Source organism: Protopterus annectens, chromosome 1.part1 (genome assembly GCF_019279795.1).
Source record: "Protopterus annectens isolate FY-2018-M chromosome 1.part1, PAN1.0, whole genome shotgun sequence".
Taxonomy (NCBI): Eukaryota; Metazoa; Chordata; order Ceratodontiformes; family Protopteridae; genus Protopterus; species Protopterus annectens.
Genome location: NC_056726.1, coordinates 966,937,815 through 966,963,162, shown reverse-complemented (window position 1 = coordinate 966,963,162; position 25,348 = coordinate 966,937,815). Strand labels below are relative to the sequence as shown.

The window sequence follows — 25,348 nt, the reverse complement described above, 5'->3', positions numbered from 1 at the left end:
TCATCCATAATATCAAGCACAGGGGGAAAAGCCAGAGGCCTGTGCTGAGGCAATAAAAGAAAGTCGCTGAGCCTTTTCTTGGATTCTGAATAATCCTGGCTCTCCCAATGGAAATGTTCCCTCATGGTATGTAGGGTTTCCCCAAAAGAATAATCCTCAGGCGGAGAGGCTGAAGGTATAGACTCTTCTGCATCAGAGTCCTCATAAGGAGGGAGAGAATATCCCTGATCAGAAGAGGTATCAGAGGAAATTGAAACCTGGTCAGAGGAATCATAGTCAGTGTCTTGCCTACGCCTTTTGTCAGGGGGGGGATGGGGACCCCTGATTAAAGTAATTAGGTCTTCGGCCATTTTAAGCATCTGTTTCTTTGGCATGGATGACTGCTCAGGAGAATGCTGCACTTGTTTCCTTGTCTTTAAAGGTGTTTTTGACTTTGCCTTGGCTGCTGTAGTGGGCTTAATTGTAAACTGTGAAGGTCTGAAAACACCCCCAGAAGCCGATGCCTGCTCAGCGGCTCCGGACCCATCTGAGGGAATAGTTTCCGTAGGCCCAATACCTTGAGTTTCCACAGGCCTCGGTGTCTCCATGTGGCTGTCTGAAACGGCCTGTGGCTCTGAGGAAGCGGGTGTCAGGGGCTGCGAAAGTGCCTCACTGAGAACAGGCGACTGGCCTAGAAGAGGCTTCGTCGTCAGTTTTGGACCTCGGATGCCTGTCCTTTTCTTTGTCTTTGCGCTTTTTATAAATTCCGGTCATCGGTTGTTCCGATGGCATTATGTAATTAAACCTTCGGCCAAAATAATGTAAAGCAAAATCAAACCGACGTTTAATAGTGCGTTTATTGAATCTAGCACAAAACCGACAACTGGTAACGTCGTGGTCAGGGCCTAGGCAAGGAATACAGTAAGAGTGAAAGTCCTTATGAGGTATTTGCTTCCCACAAGAAATACAATTATTAACTTTTACTGACATCAGTTTGGAGCAAGAAAAAGTTTCCCCAATGGGGTACTTAGCTTTATTGACGACTTCGGTTCTGAAACTCAATTTCGAAAATCTCAGGAGTCAGCCGACCGGCACTTGCGAACTGCTTTTGCTTCGGGCACCGCGCTGCAAGAAAGACTGGGAAAATGGCGTCGGTTGCATATTTTATACCCCTGGCGCACTGACGTCAAGGAAGAGGCGACAGCAACTGACGCCGGACCAAGACTTTGGAACTCGGGCCGACTGCGGGTCGCCTGCCAGCATGATAACCCAAGTGTAATGACTGCAACAGTGAAACACGATGAACATCTATAGTCAAATACAAGAAATTATTTTATTCTGCAAGCTATCCCAGCAGTAATATTTGAGATATTAAATTTGAGACGTCTCCTAGTGAGACAGAGCATTCTGCAATCTGTCTTGGACCTGACAACAACTAGAAAATCCATTCATCACATTTGCCTTGCTCTATTAGTAAGTTTTTAGGTTATAGTAATTCTCTTAGATTCAGTCACGACTATAGTAAAGCTTAGTTTTGGTATTTTTCTTTAATAGAGACTGTTCTGCAATGTATTAAATATTTCCTGTAGCTTTGAACTCTGATGTCACTGTGAATACATATTTAGTATTGCCTTATTGTATTTGTTATTTATTAAATATATTTAAACCTTTCAATGTGGCTGATCTTTGTAGAGATATTTAAGTTTTGAGAGTACTTGCATATTTATCTGGTGACACTATGTGAGGACTCTTAATAGCCTTGCTGTTGGTTAGACTACCATTTGTGTTAACATTAATATTACACAGTAAGATTGGATATCCTTTGTTAAGGGCCTTAAAATAGCTGATAAGGAGTTGACTGGTGGCAGTAGTAACTACATTAATATGCACTTTATGCGTGCCGCGGGGGGGGGGGGGACCTTGGGAAAACCTGGATTTAGCAAGGGAGCAGAGAATCAAAAAAGTTTGGTAGCCACTGACCTATAAGGATAGCACAGTCCATCTAGGGATGTAATCAAGAAGTAATAGTTATACACAGCTACATAAGGCCATATCTTTTTTAATGCACATTATAAACTGCATTAGAAGAGTATTTACCTCTGAATGGGGAATACGTTTCTCTAGCCATGCGTTACAAAAGCATAAGGGTCCCCCCCAAGAGTAGTCAAAATACATATCACTCAGTCATAGGGTTGCCACCTTTTCAGAGGTCAAAAGTGGGACACAGTGGTGTGGTTAATGTGTGACATCACTGCAGGTGTGGTCATAGGTAGAAGATGTGGTCAGCTTTAGTCTAGCCAAGCATGGTCACTTTTTCTTTTTTTGTAGGGTGAGACATGGGGTAGTGTGACTTACCAAAAATCACTTTTAACACCATTTCCTTGTCCTTCCCAGAGCACTTAACAGTCTAACAATATGGTCCCCAGGTATGCAAACTCATGCCAATGCATGTAATTCATTAACTAAAACGGTGAAAATAAAAATAAGTTTAGCTAACATGCATCCTTGGCCTGATTATCAAACTCTTGGGTCCTGCGTCGGTTGCTGTCTCATCTTCCGTGATGTCAGGTAGTCAGGGGCATAAAGCATGCAGCCGACGCTATTACTTCAGTTTTTCTTGCCCCAGATGTCAGTTGCCCCCCTTAATGGAAAGCAATTTTATATATATATATATATATATATATATATATATATATATATATATATATATATATACACACACACACACACACACATACATACAAGGTTATACCTCCAACAAAAAAGCAAATACACCAAAAAGCTTTTAAGTATAGTAAAGGAGAATAGAGGTATAGCCAAAAGAAGTCAGGGGGCTGGAGGGAGGGTAACCAGGACTGCAACAGTGAATACACTAGAACATCTACATTTATGGTAAGTGTACACAACTGTACTATGTTCTTCGTGTTCACTGTTGCAGTCATCACATTTGGGTAGATTCCCAAAGCTAAGGATGGGATGAGGAATTTAGATAGCATTAGGACCAGCTATAAGACCCTGCAAGACTGCAGTGGCAAAGCCAGCTCTGGATTTAGAGAAAATTGGCAAATGGTAATGCTTGTTGAAAGTATGTACAGAACTCCAGGTAGCAGCTTCTAGGATGTCTCTGGTAGGGACACCACTGAAAAAGGCTGTAGAGGTAGATGCAGCCCTGGTTGAATGGGGTCTAATCCCCTGTGAGATAGGTTTTCCATGATGCTTATAGCAGAAATGAATGCAATGGCCTATCCATTTAGAAATGATTTGCTTTGAAATAGCGTTCCCCTCTGCCCCTGCAGCAAATGCCACCAGCAGTTGTTCAGATTTCCTTAGAGGTTTAGTCCTGTCAAAGTAAAATCTAAGTTGTCTATGCACATCTAAGGAGTGCAGTATCCGTTCCCCTTTGTTCTGTGGATTAGAAAAGAAGGCTGGCAAATGAATGGACTGATTAAGAGCCACACTGGATACCACCTTGGGCATGAAAGAGGGATTGGTCCTGAGGGACACCCTATCCACATGAAAGATGATGAAAGCCTCCACTGCCATAAGGGCCTGTAATTCAGATACCCCTCTTGCTGAAGTGATTGCTAAAATGAAAGCTGTTTTCCAAGAAAGGAATTTTAACTCTACAGTTGCAGCTGGCTCAAAAGGAGAAAGAGTGAGTTTTTCCAATACAAAATTAAGGTCCCAAGCTGGAGTTGGGGCTCTTCTGGGTGGTCTTAAGTTTTTGGCCCCTCTGAGGAACTACTTGAGCAGTGGGTGAGAAAAGAGGGGTGATTCAGTGTTGTAATGAGCTGAAATGGCTGAGGTGAATTTTGATGGAGGAAAAGGAAAAGCCCTTGTGAAGCATCTCAGTTAAGTATTGAAGAATCTGAGGTAAATTGGGCGCTGCTGTGGCCATCCCTTGAGTTTGGTTCCAGGCACAGAATCTTTTCCATTTTGCAGAATAAGATTTTCTAGTACTAGGCCTCCTTGCCTACAAAATGATATCCAACACTTGTTTACTGAGGGATGGTAACAGATAAATTAGGTATTTAGCCAGGCTGTCAGGTTCAGGGTTTGAAGCTGGGGATGCAGAATCAGGCCCTCCTGCTGAGACAGCAGGGTAGGGGTCTGAGGTAGATGCCATCGGGCCAGCTGTGACACACTGCGCAAGAGGGGGTACCATTGTTGGCGTGGCCAGTCTGGTGCAATCAGTATCATCCTTGGTTTGTCCTGTTTGATCTTTAGTAGTACTATGGAGAGGAGAGGTAGAGGAGGAAAGGCATAAACTGATAGATTTTTCCAGCTGAAGGACAGAGCATCCACTTTCCAAGCTTGTTTGTGGGGAGTCCCTGTGCAGAATTTGTCCAGTTGGTAGTTCCGGGGGTTGGCAAACAGGTCTATATCTGGGATCCACCATTTGTTGGTCAACATGTTGAAAATCTTTGGTTCCAGTTTCCACTCATGTGGGTCCATGAGATTTCTGCTTAGTTCGTCTGCCAGTGTATTTAGTTTTCCTGGCAGTAATTGAGCTTGTAGATAAACTTGGTATCTCAAGACTGTGTTACACAGAGCCATGGCTAGTCTGCAGAAGGGGTAAGAATGGGTACCCCCCTGCTTATGTACCACATAATAGTGGTGTTGTCCATCTTTACCATTAATTGTCCTGGAAGAATGCGGTCCTTGAAGGCTGTCAGAGCATTCTGTACAGCCAACATTTCTTTCTGATTGATATTCAGGTGCATTTGACTTAGGTTCCATCTGCCCTGAATGCATTTCCCTGCCAGGTGAGCCCCCATCCACAGTCTGATGCATCTGCTGTTAGGGTTTGGGTGGCAGGGGGTAGAGTGAATGGTAGTCCCTTGTTTTGCTGGCAGGCCTCTGCCCACCAAAGGAATTCTAACCATAGGCAAGGTATGATAGGAATCCTTGCTTCTAGATCCTGAGAATGTTGACACCATAGGCTTTTTAGATACCATTGTAGTTTCCTCATATGCAGATTTGAATATAGAATTAGTAGAATGCACGAGGCCATGAACCCCAAGGCCTGCAGTATTTGCCTTGCAGATAGCAGGGTTTTTGTGGCCACTAGTTTGAAGTAGGTTGTCAAGTGAATTTGTTTCTCTGGCGTGAGGAAAGCCATCTGGGAAGTTGTGTTCAAGCTTGCTCCCAGGAATATAATTTGTTGACAGGGTACCAGCTGTGATTTATTTTTGTTTATGGTGCACCCCAGACAAGTTAACACCTTCTGTACAAATGCCAGATGATTCAGAAGTATGTCCTGGCTTTCTGCCTGAATTAGACAATCGTCCAGGTATGGGTATATTTGAATATTTCTTTGCCTGTAAAATGCAATGACTGGAGCTAAGCACTTTGTGAATACCCTGGGCACAGTAGATAAGCCAAAGGGCAGTGCAGAGAACAGATAGTGCATGCAGCCTGCTTTGAAGCGTAGGTATTTTCTGGAAGATTTCCTGATTGGGATGTGCAGTTAGGCTTCCTTTAAATCTAGTGTTGCCAACCAGGCATCTTTGCCTATCATGGGAAGCAACTGGTGAAGAGTTAGCATCTTGAATTTTGGAATCACCAAAAAGGTGTTTAGGATAGACAGGTCCAAGATAGGACACCATGAGTTGTCTTTTCTGGGTACCAGGAAAAGTCTTGAGTAGAAACCTTGTCCCTTTTCCTCTTCTGGTACAGTCTGAATAGCCTTTAATCTTAAGAGAGAAAGTACTTGCTTTTGAGCCTCTGCCCACTGATTTGGGTGTAGATCTGGCCAACAGTTTGGGGTTGGTAACATGTGGAAGTGAAATCTGTATCCTTGAGAAACTATGTTTAAAACCCTTTTGTCCTGGGTAAAGAGTTCCCAGTTTTCTGCTTGCAGAGCAATCTTTCCCCCTAAAGGAGCAGTCAGTTGAGAAGTGCTTGGAAATTTTAAAATTAAGTCATGGAAACAGCTTACCATAGGGGGTGAGTCTTACTACTCCATGATTTGGAAGTGGGAGCCCCCCACTGCTTAGTCCTGTGCGTACCCTGGGACCGAAGCCTGGGTGTTCTGCTGGTTTGGGTTTGAATGGAGAAGGCCTGAAAGAGGCAGGAAAGGACCAATTTTTTTAGGGCCACTGCCTACTAAATCTAGGAGGCTGCACTTGTAAGAAATATTTAACAATTTGCATAGATTTAGCTTTTTCCTCCAACTTTTTAAGAACAACTTCTGCTTTATCGCCAAACAGGCAGTCCTGATTTAAGGGAGCATCCAGCAGTTTAGTTTTAACATGATCTGGCAAAGACTGCTCCTTAAGCCAAGCATACCTTCTAAGTACAGACCCGGTGACAGCAGCCCTGCAAGATGCCTCTAGTGAATCAAAACCACATTGCAAAGTATGATTTCCAACCTGTTCAGCAGAATGCATTAAATCCTGTAAATCCTTATTTTCAGCACAATCAGGAATCAACATAATTTTCTGTTTAAGCAATCCAATAATATGCTGCTGATACTTTAACATATGAAACTGGCAATTTAAGGCCCTGATGGCTAAGGCTGCAGAGGTGTATACCTTCTTACCCCTTCTATCCAAGGCCCCTGGAATCTCTATCAGAGGGGGTAGGATTTTTGGCAGTAGTAACCTTAATGCCATTGGGTCCCTGTGAAATGGTCTCAGGATCCACAGTAGGATTTTTAAAAAGGAAATTGTGAGAATCAGGAATTCTGTAATATCGATCAGGTTTTCTGGGAGCAGGAGGTAAAGAGTCAGGGGCCAAGCTAGATTCCGAAAAGGCATCGTCAACAATGTCCAGCACAGGAGGGTTAGCTAAAGGCCTGTGTTGGGGCAGGAGTAAGAAATCTCTAAGCCTCTTTTTAGAAACAGAGTAATCCTGGCTTTCCTAGTGAAAATGCTCTCTAAGAGTATGCAAGGTTTCACCAAAAGAAAAATCCTCTGGGAGAGAAGCAGAGGGAATACAGTCCTCTGCATCAGAATCCTCACAGGTAGATAAGGGTAAATCCTGGTCATCAGTGGAGACAGAAATTTCAGAATCCTGGTCAGAAGTATCATAAGCAAATTCAGTCCTAGGTCTCTTAGAGGGAGAAGGTTGGCTTTCCCTGATTAAAGTAATAAGGTCTTCAGCCATTCTTATCATTTGTTTTTTAGGCATAGAGTCCTGACCATGCGGTCTGGGCATCAGTTTCCTAGGCATGGTTTGAGTTTTAGGCCTAGAAGAAGAAGATGGCGTCAGTTTAATATGCAAGTCAGTAGGCCTGAATGCACCCTCAGAAGCTGGTGCCTGCACAGCAGCTCCGGACCAATCCAAGGTAGAGACATCCGCATGTTACACAGTTGAAGCATCTCATGGCATACCGGACTCCGAATGGGTCTCAGTACAGGCCTGCGAATCAGAAGTAGAAGGTATCAGGGACTGCGAAAGCACCTTACTGAGTACCGGCGAACTGGCGACTAGCTTAGGAGAAGCGTCGTCGGCAGCTTTGGACCCAGGCCGCCTGTCTCTGTCTATCTTTGCGTTTTTTCGGAATGTCGGTAGTTGGGTGGCTTACCAAAGACATATCTGGATAATTGAACCGAGTACCAAAATATTTAGAAGTGAAAATGTACCGACGATGAATAGTTCATGGTTTAAATAAGCCACAAAACTGACAGTGAGGTACGTCGTGGTCAGGGCCTAGGCAAGGAATACAGTACGAATGAAAACCTTTATGAGGTATTTGCTTTCCACAATAAATGCAATTATTGACTATTACTGGCATCGGTTTAGAGCATGAAAAAGTTTCCCCAATGGGGTACTTAGCTTTAATTGAAGACTTTGGTTCTGAAACTTGAAAACGAAAATTTCAGAAGATGGCCGACCGGTACTTGCGAACTGCTTCTGCTTCGGGCACCGCACAGCAAGAAAGACTGATGTAATGGCGTCGGCTGCATGCTTTATACCACTGACTACCTGATGTCATGGAAGATGAGACCGCAACCGACACAGGACCTAAGACTTTGATAGGGGCTACTGCAAGCAGATAACCCAAATGTGATGACTGCAACAGTGAAACACGAAGAACATCTTCAGCAAATGCTAGGAGAACAGAATCCAAAAGTGAATGTACACAGGATGCAACTGAGTACAGATAAGATAACTGCAATGGCAGCAAATAGGGGAAATCAGGAGAAGCTGAAAACTGAGATACAAGGGAAAATAGTGAAAGAGTTTGACAGCTTCAAGTGTTTTGGAGGGGTGGTTGCAGAGAAAAGTCAAAATGAGTAGGTCAAAGCTATAATCAGAGGGGCTGCAGCCAACCGGCACAGACTGTTAGGGGTAATGTGAGACAGAAGAATGTCAAAGAAGCTGAAATTTCAGGTGTACCAAACAGCAGTGTAACCAGAGCTACTGTATGATACAAAATCCTGTGCAGTAAAGGCAGGCAGTTGAAGAAGCTAGAAGTATTGGAAAACAGACAGACTAATTCCTGGTGCTGGAGCCATTGTCTAAAACTCAGTGACAAAAATGCATAACAGCCTCCTATGGAAAGATGGCTACCCCTGGAAACGACATTGATAATACACCCTTAAAAGTACACCCAGTGGTCGAGGATTTGGAAATGCATGTAGACAGTAACCTGGCCTTCAGCCATAATGTACATGTGGTAGTAGGGAAATCAATTATGTTGCGCAACTTGTAACCATGGGTATGGTCATCTAGGCCCAAGGATGTTACTATTCTCCTGCAATCGACCCGCATCAAACCAGTCATTGGGTAAAACTCCCCATTCAATATGGAACTGACCAGGCATATGCAACAACTGCAGCATCCACACAGGTTTCTCATAAAACAAATGCAGGAAGTAAACAACATGTCACATGTGGATTGGCTCACAGCTCTAAGCCTGTACTTGGTCTCCTACAGACTACTGAGATGTGACTATGCCCAGTCTACAAAGCATCCTCTAATCCCACTCCAAAGGCCCTGTTCACATCTGCAAAACAAACAGCATCAAAATTACTCAATCTAGGGACCTCAAGCTTGTCTGCAACATAAATAAGACATGTTGGAGGGATAGACTACCCCTTCTCTGGAACAAGTTTCCCATCCATGTGAAGCAGAGTTTTTCTCTAATCAAATTTAAGCGCAACTTGGACCAGCGGATGAGGAATCAGAAATTTATCCCTGGTCTGGCACCTAAATATCTAGCAGAATGAAGCAGCCTGTTAATTCACCCATGCTCAAGTAAACACATACCCCTTAAAATAACCCTAGGGTAAAAACAAAAAAAAAAAAACTTGTCACATACATTTGGGAATATAGCTATGTTTAAAATGACCCCCCGGGGTTGTCAGCATAATAATCACCTATGAACCTAAAAAACTTTTCTGTATTGCTAGATGGCAGAAGCAGCAGGACATGATTTTAGAGATGGAATTCCAAATATAAATGCATTATGATCAGCTGATACCAAACATTCAATTCCTTACAAATTGAGAGAGGTTCTAAACATTTGAAAAGACAAGGCCCAGAAGATTCTGTTGTCTAGTACCAATCACACAAGTTTTAAGATGAAATATTTCAGTATTTTGTATGTAGCATGCTTTTCTTTCAAAATCATCAATGTACATAAGAACAGGCAACCTCAGACACCCAGAAGGTATCACTAGAATAATCCTAGAGAAACACCTTCCAGCATCATGAGGATTTAATGCTTTACTATATTCACAGGGCAGTTTTACCCTTCAAATCTAAACCTCTAATAAGAGTTTAGGACGTTAGCAATCTTCATTGACTGTTTGACAGCTCATACATTGCTGTCAAACTTGATCACCTTCCATACAGCCCCCCCCCCCCAAATAAAGAGTTCGTATCTGCTTGAATCTCTCTCTCTTTCCCCTTCCTCCTTTAATGTAAAAAAAAATCTGTTCGTCAACTTTAATAAATCTTAAGACTCAATAACAAAATACCTAAAAAATGTTATTTTATTTTTTTTACTTATTTATTTAACATTTGTTTACTGGGGAAAGTCCGACTTGGAACAAAGCTAATTTTCAGTGGAGGCCCGGGGAGAAATGCTCCAGACGCACATCTTTGTAACATGGGAGGAAACTGGAGCACCCACAGGAAACCCACAGGGATGCAGAGAGGACATACTAACTCTGCACAGAAGGCACCCCAGCTGAGAATCGAACTGAAGAACCTCTTGCAGTGAGGTGACAACGTAACCACTGCACCGTCCAATACAGCCTCACCCTTGTTAAAACACGATCATGTTATGGTCAATAGTGATGACTTATACAGAAAAGCGCAGCATAATTTTCAAGTTATTGCCTTGTTTTTCAATAATGCTTTGTTGCTCTCAGTTTATGAAATCTTAGTGTAACATATTACTGCTTGAATTTCAATAATTCACATAAAGCAGCAAAGACACATGGTATCAATAATATCGCTCTTATATTCATTTTTAACATAACTGATTCTACTGCAAACTCTAGCCAATGAGTTTTCTTTACTTAGAATGTCAATGCATGTACATTGCTGTTCTGACTACAAGTGAAGGCTGCTCCTATGAGAAAATAAATGGAAGAGGGGATAAGAAAAGACAAAATATGTAAAAGTGGAAAATTGTGCATTTTGTCGATTTAAGTGATAGCTGCCTTGTATCTAGTTACTCTGCAGTTCTGGTGTCCATGTCACAAGGAAATGTCACTCATTTTGATCTGTCTGGCATGCATACCAATGCACATACAAGTACCTCATGAGGTATCCAGGTGCAGAACACAAAATGTATGTCCTTAACTGCATTACAATTATGTTGTCACGTACCTCAAACTTTTACATACAAAACATTCATTAATGCAGTCCAAATTATTTTTTATGCAGCTTTCTTGTAAGACAGAACATTTACTAAATATTCTACCTACAAAGAAAAGAAATGGTTTAAAAATAAAAATAAAATCTTTATAAAGATGGCTATCATTTTTAGCTACATCACCCTCATATCAGCCTATCTTCATCTGACCAACATCCAGATTAATTTTTTTTAGACTGCTCTACTTGGAAAAGTGCTCCACTTAATCCTGAAGTTTTTTCAATGAAAGAATACTTATGAAGTTCATAGGTTCATACTAGGTTATCTGCCCTAGGGCATTTATAAGCCTAGCCAGAATGTGTTCGGCTTTCGCCACCTATTTTAAATTAATTTTGCTATGCCCTTTTTCGAGGTTAGTATACTGTGCCTCTGTCTAACAGTGACACAGAAGTGATACCCGGGTTAAACCTACGATCTCCCATCCACTCATCAAGATTCCTCTTGAAGAGAGTCAATGAGGGACTCTGCCTAACCTGAACTGGGATTTTATTCCAGAGTGAAGGGAGCCTCTGGGTTATGAATCTGTCCCTCCAGTATGTCCTATTTATTTCAGTGCTGAGGTTTAAGTCTCTCGAGCGCGTAGCTCGATGGGATTTGGATTTTCTGAGGTGCAGCATGTCCATTAATTCCGGGTTGGACATGGCTTTATACGTCAGGCACAGATCGCCCCTTAACAGGCAGTATGCCACTGAGTAGAGCTGGAGTTTCTTTAACCGGGCAGCATATGGCATCTGTTTGAGCCCTTTGATCCTCTTGGTGAGGTACTTTTGGGGTCTTTCCAGTTGCTGCAAGTGTCTGGTAATGTACATCCCAAAAGGGGCATTGTACTCAATTATGGGCCTGATGAGGGATGAGTAAAGAGGCACGATGACCTCCCCTGATCTAGATGTGAATCCCTTCATGATTAGGTGGGCTATATAAAATGTTTTTCTAACCACTTTGGCCACGTGGTTGTCAAATGAGAGACTGCTAACAACTTGGGTCCCTAGGTCCCTAATTACTTCTTCTGTACTTAATGGATTACCACCTATGTGGTAATTTGTGGGCACTTTGTTTTTGCCAAAGGGGATGACTATACACTTTTTGGCGTTTAGCTTGAGGCCATGGCTCTGGCACCAGTTGTCTGTTTCTATGAGGCCCTTTTGGAGGATGCTTGTGTCGGCTGGAGAGTTGATTATGGCGCCCAGTTTGCAGTCATCTGCGAACTTGGTCAGCCACAGTCCTTCCATGTTGGCCTGTACCTCCGAGAAATATATACTGAACAAGAGAGGTCCCAGGACTGAGCCTTGTGGGACGCCATTTGTAACTGGTTTGGAGTCTGACATGCCTCCAGCAGTTCTAACCATGTGGGTTCTGTCCTTGAGCCAGTTTGCAACCCATCCAGTGACATAGGGGTTTATATTTAAGCTGGTGAGCTTATCTATAATGCCCGAGTGGGGTATTGTATCGAAGGCTTTTGCGAGGTCCAGGTAGGCTGTGTGGACCACCTTCCCCTCGTCAATGGCCTTGGTGACTGCTTCAAAGAAATCGACCAGGTTTAAGAGGCAGGATCTGCCCTTAACAAAGCCGAACTGGGTAGGATCCAGTGTCTGTAGGTCCCCAATATCTTTATTTATGAGGTCCATGATGATCCTTTCCATAGCCAAAGTAATCAAAATGAATACACCTGTGAGAAACAATTTCCAGATAAGTATCACATACATCTGCTGAAGATTTTCTTTGCATTTAATGGTGCTGTATGTATGATTTCTCAGAGAAAGATCTACAGATAAGGATAGCCCTGATAACAGAAGGGTTGAAAAATTAATGATGGTGTTTTTGATGAAAGTTGCAGACAGGGGATTTCACTTTTCCACACCTATCACAACCTTACAGTATTATAAACAACTTTAATCCCAACCCCAAAAGAAAAAAATGACAACTTTCTTAACATGCACCACCACCACTTTTATGAGGATATGGACAACTTATGTTATAAAACAAAAAACAGTTATAAAACGGTAAGCACTTTTGTGACATAATGTCGCTTCTTCAGGCCATTTAAAAGGCACCTTTTGACATTGATAGGCTAGGCTTTGTCTCTTCAGCTTTGGATTGGTTATTGTTTTTGTTAGTGTACAGGGTTCATTAATATTCACAGTTAATTGATAGTTTTTTGAAAATTATTGGATGTTTTTAATTGATTAAGTATTTAAGAATGTGTTTCTAATGCTTTTTATATGGTCTGAAGAAGTGACATTACATTGCGAAAGCGCTTACCGTTTTTTTTTTGTTTTACAATAAAAGTCTGTATCCTCGCAAAAATGGTGGTGGATTTTTTTAAAAGTTTTTACTACTTGTACACCACTGAGTTGCTGCTGGAGTGATTTTATTTTTCGATTTTGCCAAGGCCTGACTGCCAATCCTGTGTGTGGCAGTGGAAAGTACAGTTGTGTACACTTACCATAAATGTAGATGTTCGAGTGTATTCACTGTTGCAGTCATTACACTTGGGTTATCCTGCTGGCAGGCTACCCTCAGTCGGCCTGAATTCCAAAGTCTAGTTCCGGCATCGGTTGCTGTCGCCTCTTCCCTGATGTCAGTGCGCCAGGGGTATAAAAGATGCAGCCGACGCCATTTTCTTCAGTTTTTCTTGCCCCAGATGTCAGGTGCCCCCAAAAGGGAAGGCTAAAAATATGTCAATAAAACCTGCATGCACCAAAATGTGTTACACCTTCATCTACAAGCAAATACACCACATAGGTTGTATAGATTAGAGAAGTGCAGCTAAGATCCAGCAAAAAGAGATGGGGGATGGTGGGTGGGTAACCTGGACTGCAACAGTGAATACACTCGAACATCTACATTTATGGTAAGTGTACACAACTGTACTATGTTCTTAGTGTTTCACTGTTGCAGTCATTACACTTGGGTTGAATCCCAAAGCTATGGTAGGGAGGCTGGAGCTAAATAGCATTAGGAGCAGCTATGAGGCCCTGCAGAACTGCAGTGGCAAAGCCTGCACTGGATTTAGAGTAGAGTGGTAAATGATAGTGCTTTGTAAAGGTGTGCACTGAACTCCAGGTAGCAGCCTCTAAAATGTCTTTGGTTGGTACTCCCCTGAGGAAGGCTGTTGAAGTGGCTGCTGCTCTGGTTGAATGTGGCCTAATGCCCTTAGGCAGTTGTTTGCCATGTTGTGAATAGCAGAAACGAATGCAGTGGCCTATCCACTTTGAAATAGTCTGCTTTGAAATAGCCTTTCCTTGTGATCCTGCAGCATATGCCACTACTAGTTGCTCAGTCTTTCTGAAAGCTTTGGTTCTGTTCAAGTAGAAGCGTAGCTGTCTATGTATGTCCAAAGAATGTAGAATTCTCTCCCCCTTGTTCTGTGGGTTTGGATAAAAAGTAGCAGATGAATAGTTTGGTTAAGGGCCACACTGGACACTACCTTAGGCATAAATGTCAGGTTTGTCCTCAGAGAAACCATGTCTGGATAAAAAATGCTAAAAGGTTCCACAGCCATGAGTGCCTGTAGCTCTGAGACTCGTCTTGCAAAGGTTATTGCTAGGAGCAGAGCTGTTTTCCAAGATAAAAACTTTATATCAGCTGTAGCGGCTGGCTCAAAAGGGGACAGACTGAGTTTTTCCAAAACATAATTGAGGTAACAATGCAGGTATTGGTGATCTCCGTGGAGGCCTTAAGTGTTTGGCTCCTCTGAGGTATTGCCTTAACAAAGGATGAGAAAAGATTGGTGGCTCTGTATTGCAATGAGCCAAAATGGCAGAGGCATGAATTTTAATTGATGAAAAGGATAGGCCTTTGTCCAGCATCTCAGTTAGGTAGTCCAAAATCTGAGGAATATTTGCTACTGCTGTGTCAATTCCTTGTGCCTGGTTCCAGGCACAGAATATCTTTCCTTTTTCCAGCATAAGATTTTCTAGTACTAGGCCTCCTGGCCTCCAAAATTACATCCATCACCGCTTTAGTGAGAGGTGTGTTTTGTATGACTACATTATCCACCATGCTGCCAGATTTAAGGTCTTGAGTTGGCTGTGCAGGATCTGATTGTTTTGTTGGGACAGTAGGTGAGGTATCTGAGGTAAGGTCCAGGCTGGGCATTGAGACAAGTACCTTAGGATTGGATACTAGTACTGGCGGGGCCAGTCTGGGGCAATCAGTATCATTTTTGGCTTCTCTTGTCTGACCTTTAGGAGTACCTTGGGGAGGAGAGGCAGTGGAGGAAAGGCATATACTCTTAAGTTTTTCCAGCTGAAAGACAGGGCATCCACTTTCCATGCTTGTCTGTGAGAAGTCCTTGTGCAGAATCTCTTTAGTTGGCAGTTGTGAGGAGAGGCAAATAGGTCTATGTCCGGGCATCCCCATTTCCTTGTTATCATGTTGAAGACTTGTGGATCCAATTTCCACTCATGGGGATCCATGAGGTTTCTGCTTAGTTCGTCTGCCAGAGTATTTATCTTTCCTGTCAGGAATTGTGCCTGCAGATGTACTTGTTAAGTCAATGCTGTGTCCCACAAAGTCATGGCTAGTCTGCAGAGGGGGTAAGAATGAGTGCCTCCCTGCTTGTTTATATACCACATGACCGTGGTATTGTCTGTCTTTATCAGCAGTTATCCCAGATGAAGTAGGTCCTTGAGGGCTGTCAGGGCATTCTGAACAGCTAGCATCTCTTTTTGATTGATATGTAGATGCATTTGGCTTGCGGACCATGTGCCTTGAATACATCTTCCCGCCATGTGTGCCCCCAGGCATAATCTGAAGCATCCTTTGTCAATGCCTGCCTGGCTGGGGGTAAGGTGAATGGTTGTCTCTTGTTCTGGTGACAGGCCTTCGCCCACCATCAAAACTCCTGTTGCAGGCAGGGAATGAGAGTAATTATTGTTTCCAGGCTGTGACAATGCTGAGTCCAAACACTTTTTAGGTACCATTGAAGTTTCCTCATATGCAGTCTTGCATATGGAATTAGTAGAATGCAGGATGCCATGAAGCCCAAAGCCTGCAGAATTTTTTTTGCAGATAACTGGGCCTTTGCTGCCAACAGTTTGAAATATGTAGTCAGTTGGCTTTGTTTGTCTGGCATGAGATAAGCCTTCTGGGCAGTTGTATTTACGCTTGCACCCAGGAATATTATCTCTTGAGAGGGTACTAGTTTTGATTTCTGTTCGTTGACTGTGTACCCTAGGCATGGTAGTAATCTCTTTACAAACGCCAGATGCTGTAGTAGAATGTCCTTGTTCTCTGCTTGTATGAGGCAGTCGTCCAAGTAAGGATATATTTGTATTCCTCTTTGTCTGCAGAATGCAACTACTGGTGCCAGGCACTTTGTGAAAACCCTGGGCGTAGTAGATAAACCAAAGAGCAGTGCAGAGAATTGGTAGTGCATTGAGCCAGCTTTGAATCTGAGGTATCTTCTGCATATCTGTCTGACTGGGACATGCAGGTATGCCTCTTTTAGGTCTAAAGTCACAAGCCAAGCCTTCTTGCCCAGCATGGGCAGAAGCTGCTGTAAGGTCAACATTTTGAATTTTGGTATATCCAGATATGTGTTTAGAATAGATAGGTCCAGTATTGGTCTCCAGGCTTTGTCCTTTCCGGGTACCAAGAACAGTCTTGAATAAAATCCTTGTCCCTGCTCTTGCTCTGGTACTTGTTGAATGGCCCTCTTGTCCATGAGGGATGAGACTTGTTTTTGTGCCTCTGCTCATTTTTTTTTGGTAGGTCTGGCCAACCATTTGCCCTTGGCAGGGGAATGAAAGTAAAACTTGCAGCCCTGTGACACTATGTTTAATACCCATTTATCCTGGGTTATTATGTGCCAATTTTGAGAAAAAAGTGCTAGTTTTCCCCCTAAAGGTGCTGTCAGAAGATAAGTGCTTGGCGCAGGCAGGGGGAAGTCATTGGGACTGTTTCCTGTAAGGCTGTGATTTGTCTTCTCCACTTTTGGAGGTAGAAGCACCCCATTGTTTGGACCTGTATGAACCTTGGGGCTGGGATCTACCTCTTGGGCGTCTGTTATCTGCCCCTTTGTGGTCTGACACTGGAAAGGACCAATTCTTTGTAGGCCAATGTCTGCTAAATCTTGGAGGCTGTACCTGTAAGAAATCCTTGACTGTTTGCATAGATTTAGCTTTGTCCTCCATTTTCTTTAACACCTCTTCTGCTTTAACACCAAACAAAGTATCATGCTGTAATGGAGCATCTAATAATTTTGCTTTAACATGATCTGGTAGATTTTGTTCCTTTAACCAAGCATGCCTCCTAATGACAGAACCCGTGACAGCAGCCCTGCAGGAGGCCTCCAAAGAATCAAAACTACATGGCAAAGTATGCTTTCCAACTTGCTCAGCTGCATGCAATAAATCCTGCATTTCTTTGTTTTCTGCACCTTCAGAATTTATCAACATATTCTGTTTAAGCAGCGACATAATATATTGCTGACATTTGAGCATATGAAACTGACAATTTAAAGCCCTTATAGCCAAGGTAGCAGAGGTGTAAATCTTCTTTCCCCATCTGTCTAATGCCCTAGCATCCCTGTCGGAGGGGGTAGGGTTTTTTGTAGTGGATGCCTCGACCCCTTTGGGACCCTGAGAAATAGTTTCTGGGTCAGCAGCAGGGTTTTTGGAAAGGAATTTAAGAGAATCAGGCATCCTGTAGTACCTGTCCGGCTTAACAGGAGCTGGAGGTAAGGAGTCAGGGGTCAGACTGGACTCTGAAAATACATAATCTACAATGTCTAACACAGGCGGAATAGCTAGGGGCCTGTGTTGTGGGAGTAAAAGGAAGTCTCTGAGCCTTTTCTTAGATTCAGAAAAATCTTGGCTCTCCCAGTGGAAATGTTCCCTCATGGTAAGCAAGGTTTCCCCAAACGAGTAATCCTCAGGAGGAGAGGCTGAAGGGATAGATTCTTCAGCATCAGAATCCTCATAGAGAGGAAGAGAGTATTCCAGGTCAGAAGAGGAATCAGAAGAAATGGAAACCTGATCTGAAGATTCATATTCTGTCTCTTGCCTAGGCCTCTTATCAGGAGGGGGCTGGGAACCCGTGATCAAAGTAATTAAGCCTTCAGCCATTTTGAGCATCTGTTTTTTGGGCATGGAGGCCTGACCATGAGGCTGTTGTACTTGTTTCTTTGTCTTTAAAGATGCTTTAGTTCTTGCCTTTGTTGCTGGAGTCGCTTTACTTTACAATTGAGCAGGTCTGAAAACACCTTCAGAAGCCGATGCCTGCTCAGCATCTCCGGACCCATCTGAGGGAATAGTTTCCGAAGGTCCAATACCTTGAGCTTCCAGCGGCCTAGGTGACTCCACGTGTATGTCTACAGCGGCCTGCGGGTCCAAAGTAGCAGGCGTCAGGGGCTGTGAAAGCGCCTCACTGACAGCCAGCGAACCGGCGACTGGCTTAGAAGAAGCCTCGTCATTGGTTTTAGACCTCGGATGCCTGTCTTTTTCTTTTTCTTTGCGTTTCTTGTGAATTGCGGTAGTCGGTTGGATATCCGACGGCATCGTGTGATTAAATCTTCTGCCAAAATAGTGAAATGCAAAATCGTACCGGCGCTTTATAGTGCGCTGGTTAAATCTAGCACAAAACCGACAACAAGCAACGTCATGGTCAGGGCCTAGGCAAGGAATACAGTAAGAATGAAAATCCTTATGAGGTATTTGCTTCCCACAAGAAATACAATTATTAACTTTTTCTGACATCGGTCTGGAGCAAGAAAAAAGTTTTCCCCAACGTGGTACTTAGCTTTTAATGAAGACTTCGGATCTGAAATTCGAACACGAAAATCTCAGGAGTCGGCCGGCCGGCGCTTGCGAACTGCTACTGCTTCGGGCACCACGCGGCAGGAAAGACTGAAGAAAATGGCGTCGGCTGCATCTTTTATACCCCTGGTGCACTGACATCAGGGAAGAGGCGACAGCAACCGACGCTGGACCTAGAATTTGGAATTCAGGCTGACTGAAGGTAGCCTGCCAGTAGGATAACCCAAGTGTAATGACTGCAACAGTGAAACATTAAGAACATCCAGGCATCAGCAAGTGTTTGTCAATGGACATTCATATATTCAGTGTCCTTGCAACTCATGTGTTTGCTAGTATTTGTACAGACATTTCAGACCCATACACATATGAAAGTCTACTCCAGCTGCAGTGCTGCTTTGCAGTGTTAGCAAGAGAATCCTTAAACACTGAGAACACGCTCCATTTACCTCTACAGGAAATCACCTTTATCATGCTCATCACACTGCATGCCCCCCATCCTTAAGTTGACAAGATAGCTTTTCACTCACACTCCAAATGTGGAATTTATCAATCTTATCCACTGCTTGAGCTAACATCATAGCTATCAGAGCTTACATATTTTGGAACAGTCAGACATTCTTATTACATATAGTTAAGTTCATATTGTACGAAAATACATATTGTTCTACTTCAGTTTTATACAAAAAATGTCAAATACATATGAAGCAATTTGTTGTTACTTACTCTGTATGCTCTGTGACACTGCTTAAAGCACAGTCCAACACCCCAACTTTGTTTCTCACTCTAGGGTCCCAAGTCTCCACCTTCCCCTTAAAAGAAAAGATCATACGGAAAACCATAGGTTATTTGTCCCTTTTTTTATGAAGCACAGTAATCAGCAATGCATCTCCAGTTTTCCTCCAGTCTTCATTCTCACATAGCTTGTTATGAAGAAAATGTAATTTTCTATTGTAAATGTTGCTTCACATTTAAAATTAAAGGAATCAAAACCTACATAAATTACACAGGATGACTCGGTGACATTATACTCAAACTTATTAGTTATGTACCCACTATGGGTTTCCACCTTTCATTGTGGCTACTCTTCTGTAACCCCATCCATTTCTGCCATTCTCCCACCCACTTTCTGTCCATTTTGTGACATCATCACTGCATCAGCTTATGGGGAACACCATTTTGTTCCATTCCTGATGCCTTTTTTCTGCCAATTTACTATGCTTTTCTGGAAAAAAAAAGCATAGTAAATCTGCTGATTTAACAAACTCCAATAGTCTCTCTCCTTTTTTGAAACCGAATACCGGACTTTGTACAGTGTTTTCCAGACTACCGGATAATCAGTTTTATTTCCGGACAGTCTGGAAAAAAACAGATAGTTGGCAACTCTAGTACTTACCATAAGTTGGTATCTCTGTTGTCCTCTTCTCGTTCTGTTTCATGTATGAGTCTCGGATCTGACTCGGCCACCTCCCACAGACTTTAGCTTCTAGGCTCAAACTCCTTCCCTACCCCATAATCCTCTACCCCTAGCCCAACCTCCTCAAATCGAGTTTGCTGCCCCCTACAAATAGAATAGAAAAGGAAAAGATAACCAAGAGCTCAACCTGGAACCAAGGTTCCAACAAAGGTGGTTTCAGATCCTCTAGAGCCATATATTTATTGGAAGGGGAAAGTTGGGAGGGAAAGTGAAGCAGAATGACAAGAGGACAACACAGATACCAAGTTATGGTAAGTACATAACTAATCTGATATTGTCCTTCTCATTCTGCTTTACGTATGGGTTGGAGTCCCCAGCTACATGATTTCTTGGGCGGCCTCAAGGAAGGACATGCCTGAGCACTGAAGAACCAAAGGATGTTCTGTTCTTGGACACCATATCTAATTTACAGTGAGTCACAAAAGTATGAGAATTAGACCAAGACCAAGTGGCTCCAGCACAAATGTCATCAATGCGAATCCTGGATGAAAAAGCAGCTGATGCAGGAATAGATCTTGTAGAATGGGCTTCAGGAGGACCTGGCAACTCCAAATCATTCTTTGCATAAAGAAAGGAAATGCAGCTAGAAATCCACTTTGCTACTGTCAGTTTTGAAACAACTTGACTTTTGCAGTTAGGAGGGAAAAAGAAAAACTGCTCCAATTTTCTAAATGGCTTAGTCCTATGGAGATAGAAACGGAGTTGTCTGTTAACGTCTTAACAAATGTAAAAGGTATTCCCCTTTGTTAAAATAGTTAGGAAAGAACACCAGTAACTGAAAGCATGGGTTTATATTAACTGAAGTGGCAACCTTTGGCATAAAAGAAGGATTAGTATGGAGGGAAACCCTATCCTTGTGAAAAATTATGCAGGGATGCTTGGAAGAAAGAGCTTGCAATTTGGATACCTTTTTTGCTGAAGTAATAGCAACAAGAAAAGCAGATTTCCAGGACAAAATTTCAAGTCACAATCATTAGCCGGTTCAAAGGGGCTTTAGGTCAAGGCTTGTACAATGACAGTCAAATACAAAGGAGGAGTAGGATCTTTGATTGGAGGCCTCAAAAGGAAAAACAACTTTCATGAAGGCTTTACATAACCTAGCTGAAGCAACAAACCCTAAACTCAATCCTGAAAGGAAGTTGGATATGGCTGCCAACCGGAGTTTAATGGTCACAAAACTAGAACCTTGCTTATATAAAGATCCTAGAAAAGACAGAATGGGGAAATCGGGGCTGAAAAAGGATCAATGTGATTAATGACTACCCAAATCGAAAACCTTTTCCACTTACTCTTATACACCTTCTTAGTAGATACTTTCTGAGAGGCCAAAAGGATAGCTTTGCCTGGTGAAGAAAACTTGTACCCACTAGCAATCATTGGAACTGGAGAAACCATGTGGTTAATTTGAGTAAGGAGAGATTTGGGTGGGATCCTAGCATCTGAGAAAAGAGGCCAGGTTTGAGTTCCGGTATCCATGGAGGATGTTTTAGGTGAGACCAGAGGAAGGGGAATCACACTGGATGAGGCCAAATGGGGGCAATGAGGATCACCATGCACTTCAACCATTTGGCTTTCTGGAGAAATCTTGGGATCAAGGGCAGAGGGGATAGGAGTCCAGGAGGCCAATCGTGGACCAGAGCATTCCTCTGGGAACCCCCTGAAAGGTGGATCAGAGCAAAGTAACTGCTACATTTGTTGCTGTATGGGGACACACAGAGGTCGCAGCAAGGAAGACCTCAATGGTCTAATATCTCATTTGCTACTGACTGACTGAGGGACCACTCATGGGGCATCAGTATAGATCTGCTGAGCCTGTCTGCGAACACACTGGATCTCCCCGGTACATGTGTTGCAAGTAGAAAGCGGTTTGAAGAGATTGCCCATTCCCAGATGCTCATGGCCTCTGTGCACAACGGGATCCTCCTTAACTGTTCATGTACAAGACTACCAACATGTTGTCTGTGTGAATAGCGAATGTCCCTGGAAGGAGAATGTTCTAAAAGGTATGCAATGATCAACGGACAGCTCTCATTTCTAGGACATTGATATGCAGACTGGTCTCTATCAGAGTCCATGTGCCTTGGACCATCTTCCCTTGGAAATGCCCAGCCCTGCACCCTAGATGGGAAGCGTCCATGTTCACAGTGGCTGAAGGGGGGGGATGAAAGGTATGCCGATTGTCAGATCTGTTTGAATCCACCACTGTAGATAAGACCTGCAAATGTCTGTCAGTCTGATAGGAGCAGATAGGGGTTGATGCAGAACTGATCACTGAACACAGTGTCCATTGAAGAATGTGCATATAGTACCTGGCTACAAGAACCAAAACTATAGCAGCTGCCATGGATCCCAGAGCTCGTAGAATCAACCTGGCTGGTGGAGATTCATAACTCAAGTCCAAGGCATCCTGAATATTCCATGTGTCACTGCGATGTTGCAGCAACGCGGCTATCAGAGTAACAATGTTCAGTTGTACACCAATGAACTCCAATGTCTGAACCAGCACTGGCTGCGACTTGTCTAAGTTTATGGTAATGCCTAGAAATTGAGACAGTTGGTAAAGATAGTTCCGGGCCTGACAAATTTGACAGTGTGTGGGGGCACAGTCAGGAGCCAATCATCTAAATACAGCAATACCTGAAACCCTTTCAGTCAGCGATGAGCTGAACCACTGCCATAACTTGGAAAACACCCGGGGGTGGGAGGCTGTGGTGAGACCAAAGGGCAGGTTCAAAATTGGAAGTGACTGGCTCCCAGGCAGAAGCACAGACGACTTCTGGAGTGCCCGTCTATTTTTATGTGATAGTAAATAATCTTGAAATCCACAAAGCATACATAATCCTCCCACCTCAGCATCAGGAAGACGGGCTGAACTGTTACCATCCAGAACTTGACCTTCTTCATATAAAAGTTGAGATTGCTTAGGTTCAAAATGGGCAGTAGGTCCCCCATTTTCTTTGTCACCAAAAAGAAACAGGAGTAAGTTCGACACTTTCTGACTGGTTGGGACCACCTCATGGATGACTTTTTTTGCAGTAGATTTGATGATTTTGGTAACTGCTAACTCCCTCTGACTGGGTGGAACATCAGGGAGCTTCTTTTGAATCTTTGGAGGGGGAGAGAAAAGGGAATGTAACAGCCTCTGGATATAATGCTGTGCACCCAAGCATTTGTCATAATTTGGGCCCAGGTACTTGAATGCAGAGAAAAACAGCCCCCCGACAGCCTCCAGAGTTGGTCAGTCAGGAAGCACTTCAGGAGCGCTGAAACAGCTTGTTGGGAAAAGATTCCCTAGAGCCCTGGTTTTATGGGCCACTTTTGCCTCTAGGGCGGCATCTCCCATTATAGCCTTTTCCTCTGCCTCTGGAGGAGAATTCGCTGATTTGATCCAGAGAAGAACCTTGTGATTTACAGAACCAAGTTTTTTAACCCCTCTTTTATTCCTACAGTAGGTTTGTTGAGGGGTGGAAAACAATCCCACAGCAAACAAGGTCTTACCTTCTTGCATGCAGTGGGTCAGAGTGTCCTTACAGGATGGTCCAAACAGTGAGGAGCCATCAAAGGGGGCATTGACAAAAGATGCCTTAAAGGGCTTCACGAAATCACATAGCCTCATCCAAGCATGGCGCCGCATCGTGATGCCGGTGCCGGCTGCCGTGAAGATCCCTCCTCTGAGTGGGAAACAAGTCTCAAGGAGGAATTTGCTATAGAAGTAAGAGTGGTCAGCTTAGGAGAAACCTTATCAAACTCCTCCCTCAGCATACACTCCGCCAACGGTCTCTGAAGGCGAGTACAATGTGCCAAATAATTGAGCACCCTCAATGAAAAGGCTGCTGAGACGTAAGTGCGCTTCCCAAACCTGTCCATCACTCTGGACTCCCTGTTCGGCAGATGGACAGTCGAGCTCCGCTGGGTGAGCTCTTTCTTAGTAGCGGCTGCCACCACCATAGCATCAGCTGGAATGCCTTTACTAGAGAAAGCCCAGTCCTCCAGGGTGAAAGGATTTTGTCCGGTCATTTTGGTACTGGTTCCAAGCCCGACGGGAGACGAGGTCTATAACAGCATCCACAAGGGGGACTACACAAGATGTAGATGTTCCTATCCTGAAAGCATCCAGGAATACAGATTCCTCTGGAGAGGGGTTTTTGGAAGACCAGCCATCGTTTAACTTCAAGATCTAGAAGATGTCTGCAAAAGAGACATCATCCACTGGTGATTTGGGAGACCCCTCTCCCTCATTGTAATCCATATCCTCAGTGAGGGACTCCATAGGTGAGTCCACATGCCTCCTTTTGCATGTCCTCCTCAGTGGGATATTCAAGGGAGGAGTTGAAGAGGAAGGGGTGACAGACTGGAGGTCCTTCGAGACAGGCTGACCCTGGGCAGAAATGGTAGATCCAAGGGCCCAATCCAGAGTGTGCACATGGGGTGGACAGCAGTCAAAGGGTCTGGCATTCTGCTAACAAAGAAAGCCTTTTCTGAGATCTAGAAGGCCGACAATCCCAGGGAGACCCCAACAAGCTCCCTAGGAGCCGAAGCTGCCAAGGAAGACGGAGGAAGCTCACCAGAACCCTGACTCACAGACAGAACCAGACCCGCGCTGTCCAGGGCCGAAGCTCCAAGTGGGGAGGGACTGATTAGAGAACAATGGAGATGAATCTTGCCCCTCAGATCTAGCCGTGGCATACCAGATCCGAGACTCACTATGATCCAAAGACCTTGAAGCAGAGGCCAACAAGGTCATGGTCAGAGTTGAGGAAGCAAAGGTCCTCTGATTCAACCCCAAATCCCTTGAAAGACATGCCCTGGACTCCTTAAGGTGCCTTTTCTTAACCTCAGAGCTGAGCAAAGGCTTGGAGAGGTTGAGCCCCTGGAGAAGTAGAAGCAGACAAAGTAGCAGGGAAAAGGCCCTTTAAGATTAATTTATTCTTCTTCTCTTGTATGGCTCTAGGGTTGAACCCCTAGCAAATGCTGCAAGGGGAGTCCAGGTGAGCCAGACCTAAACAATATACACAGCGGTCATGTGCATCTGAGTGCAGAATCTTTCTCTGGCACTTGGAGCACCTCTTAAAACATACATACATATATATATATATATATATATATATATATATATATACACATACACACACACACACACACACACATATATATATATATATATATATATATATATATATATATATATATATATATAAAACCTAAACAGATAAAACATAAAAAGTCTAGAAAGGGACTGAAATGGAAAGGGTCAAAGAAGACAGGTAGGAAAGACAACAATAAGAAAAGAATTCACCT

At 43.5% G+C, this 25,348-nt stretch overlaps 1 protein-coding gene across 1 annotated transcript in view; it reads right to left on the bottom strand.

Annotated features, from left to right (window-relative positions):
• NOL10 (nucleolar protein 10) overlaps positions 1–25,348 on the bottom strand; it is a 1,716,803-nt gene that overhangs the window by 1,058,257 nt on the left and 633,198 nt on the right. The window contains exon 9 of the mRNA XM_044079305.1: positions 19,300–19,385. Within this exon, the coding sequence (XP_043935240.1) occupies positions 19,300–19,385 (86 nt within the window). The remainder of the gene's footprint in view (positions 1–19,299; positions 19,386–25,348) is intronic.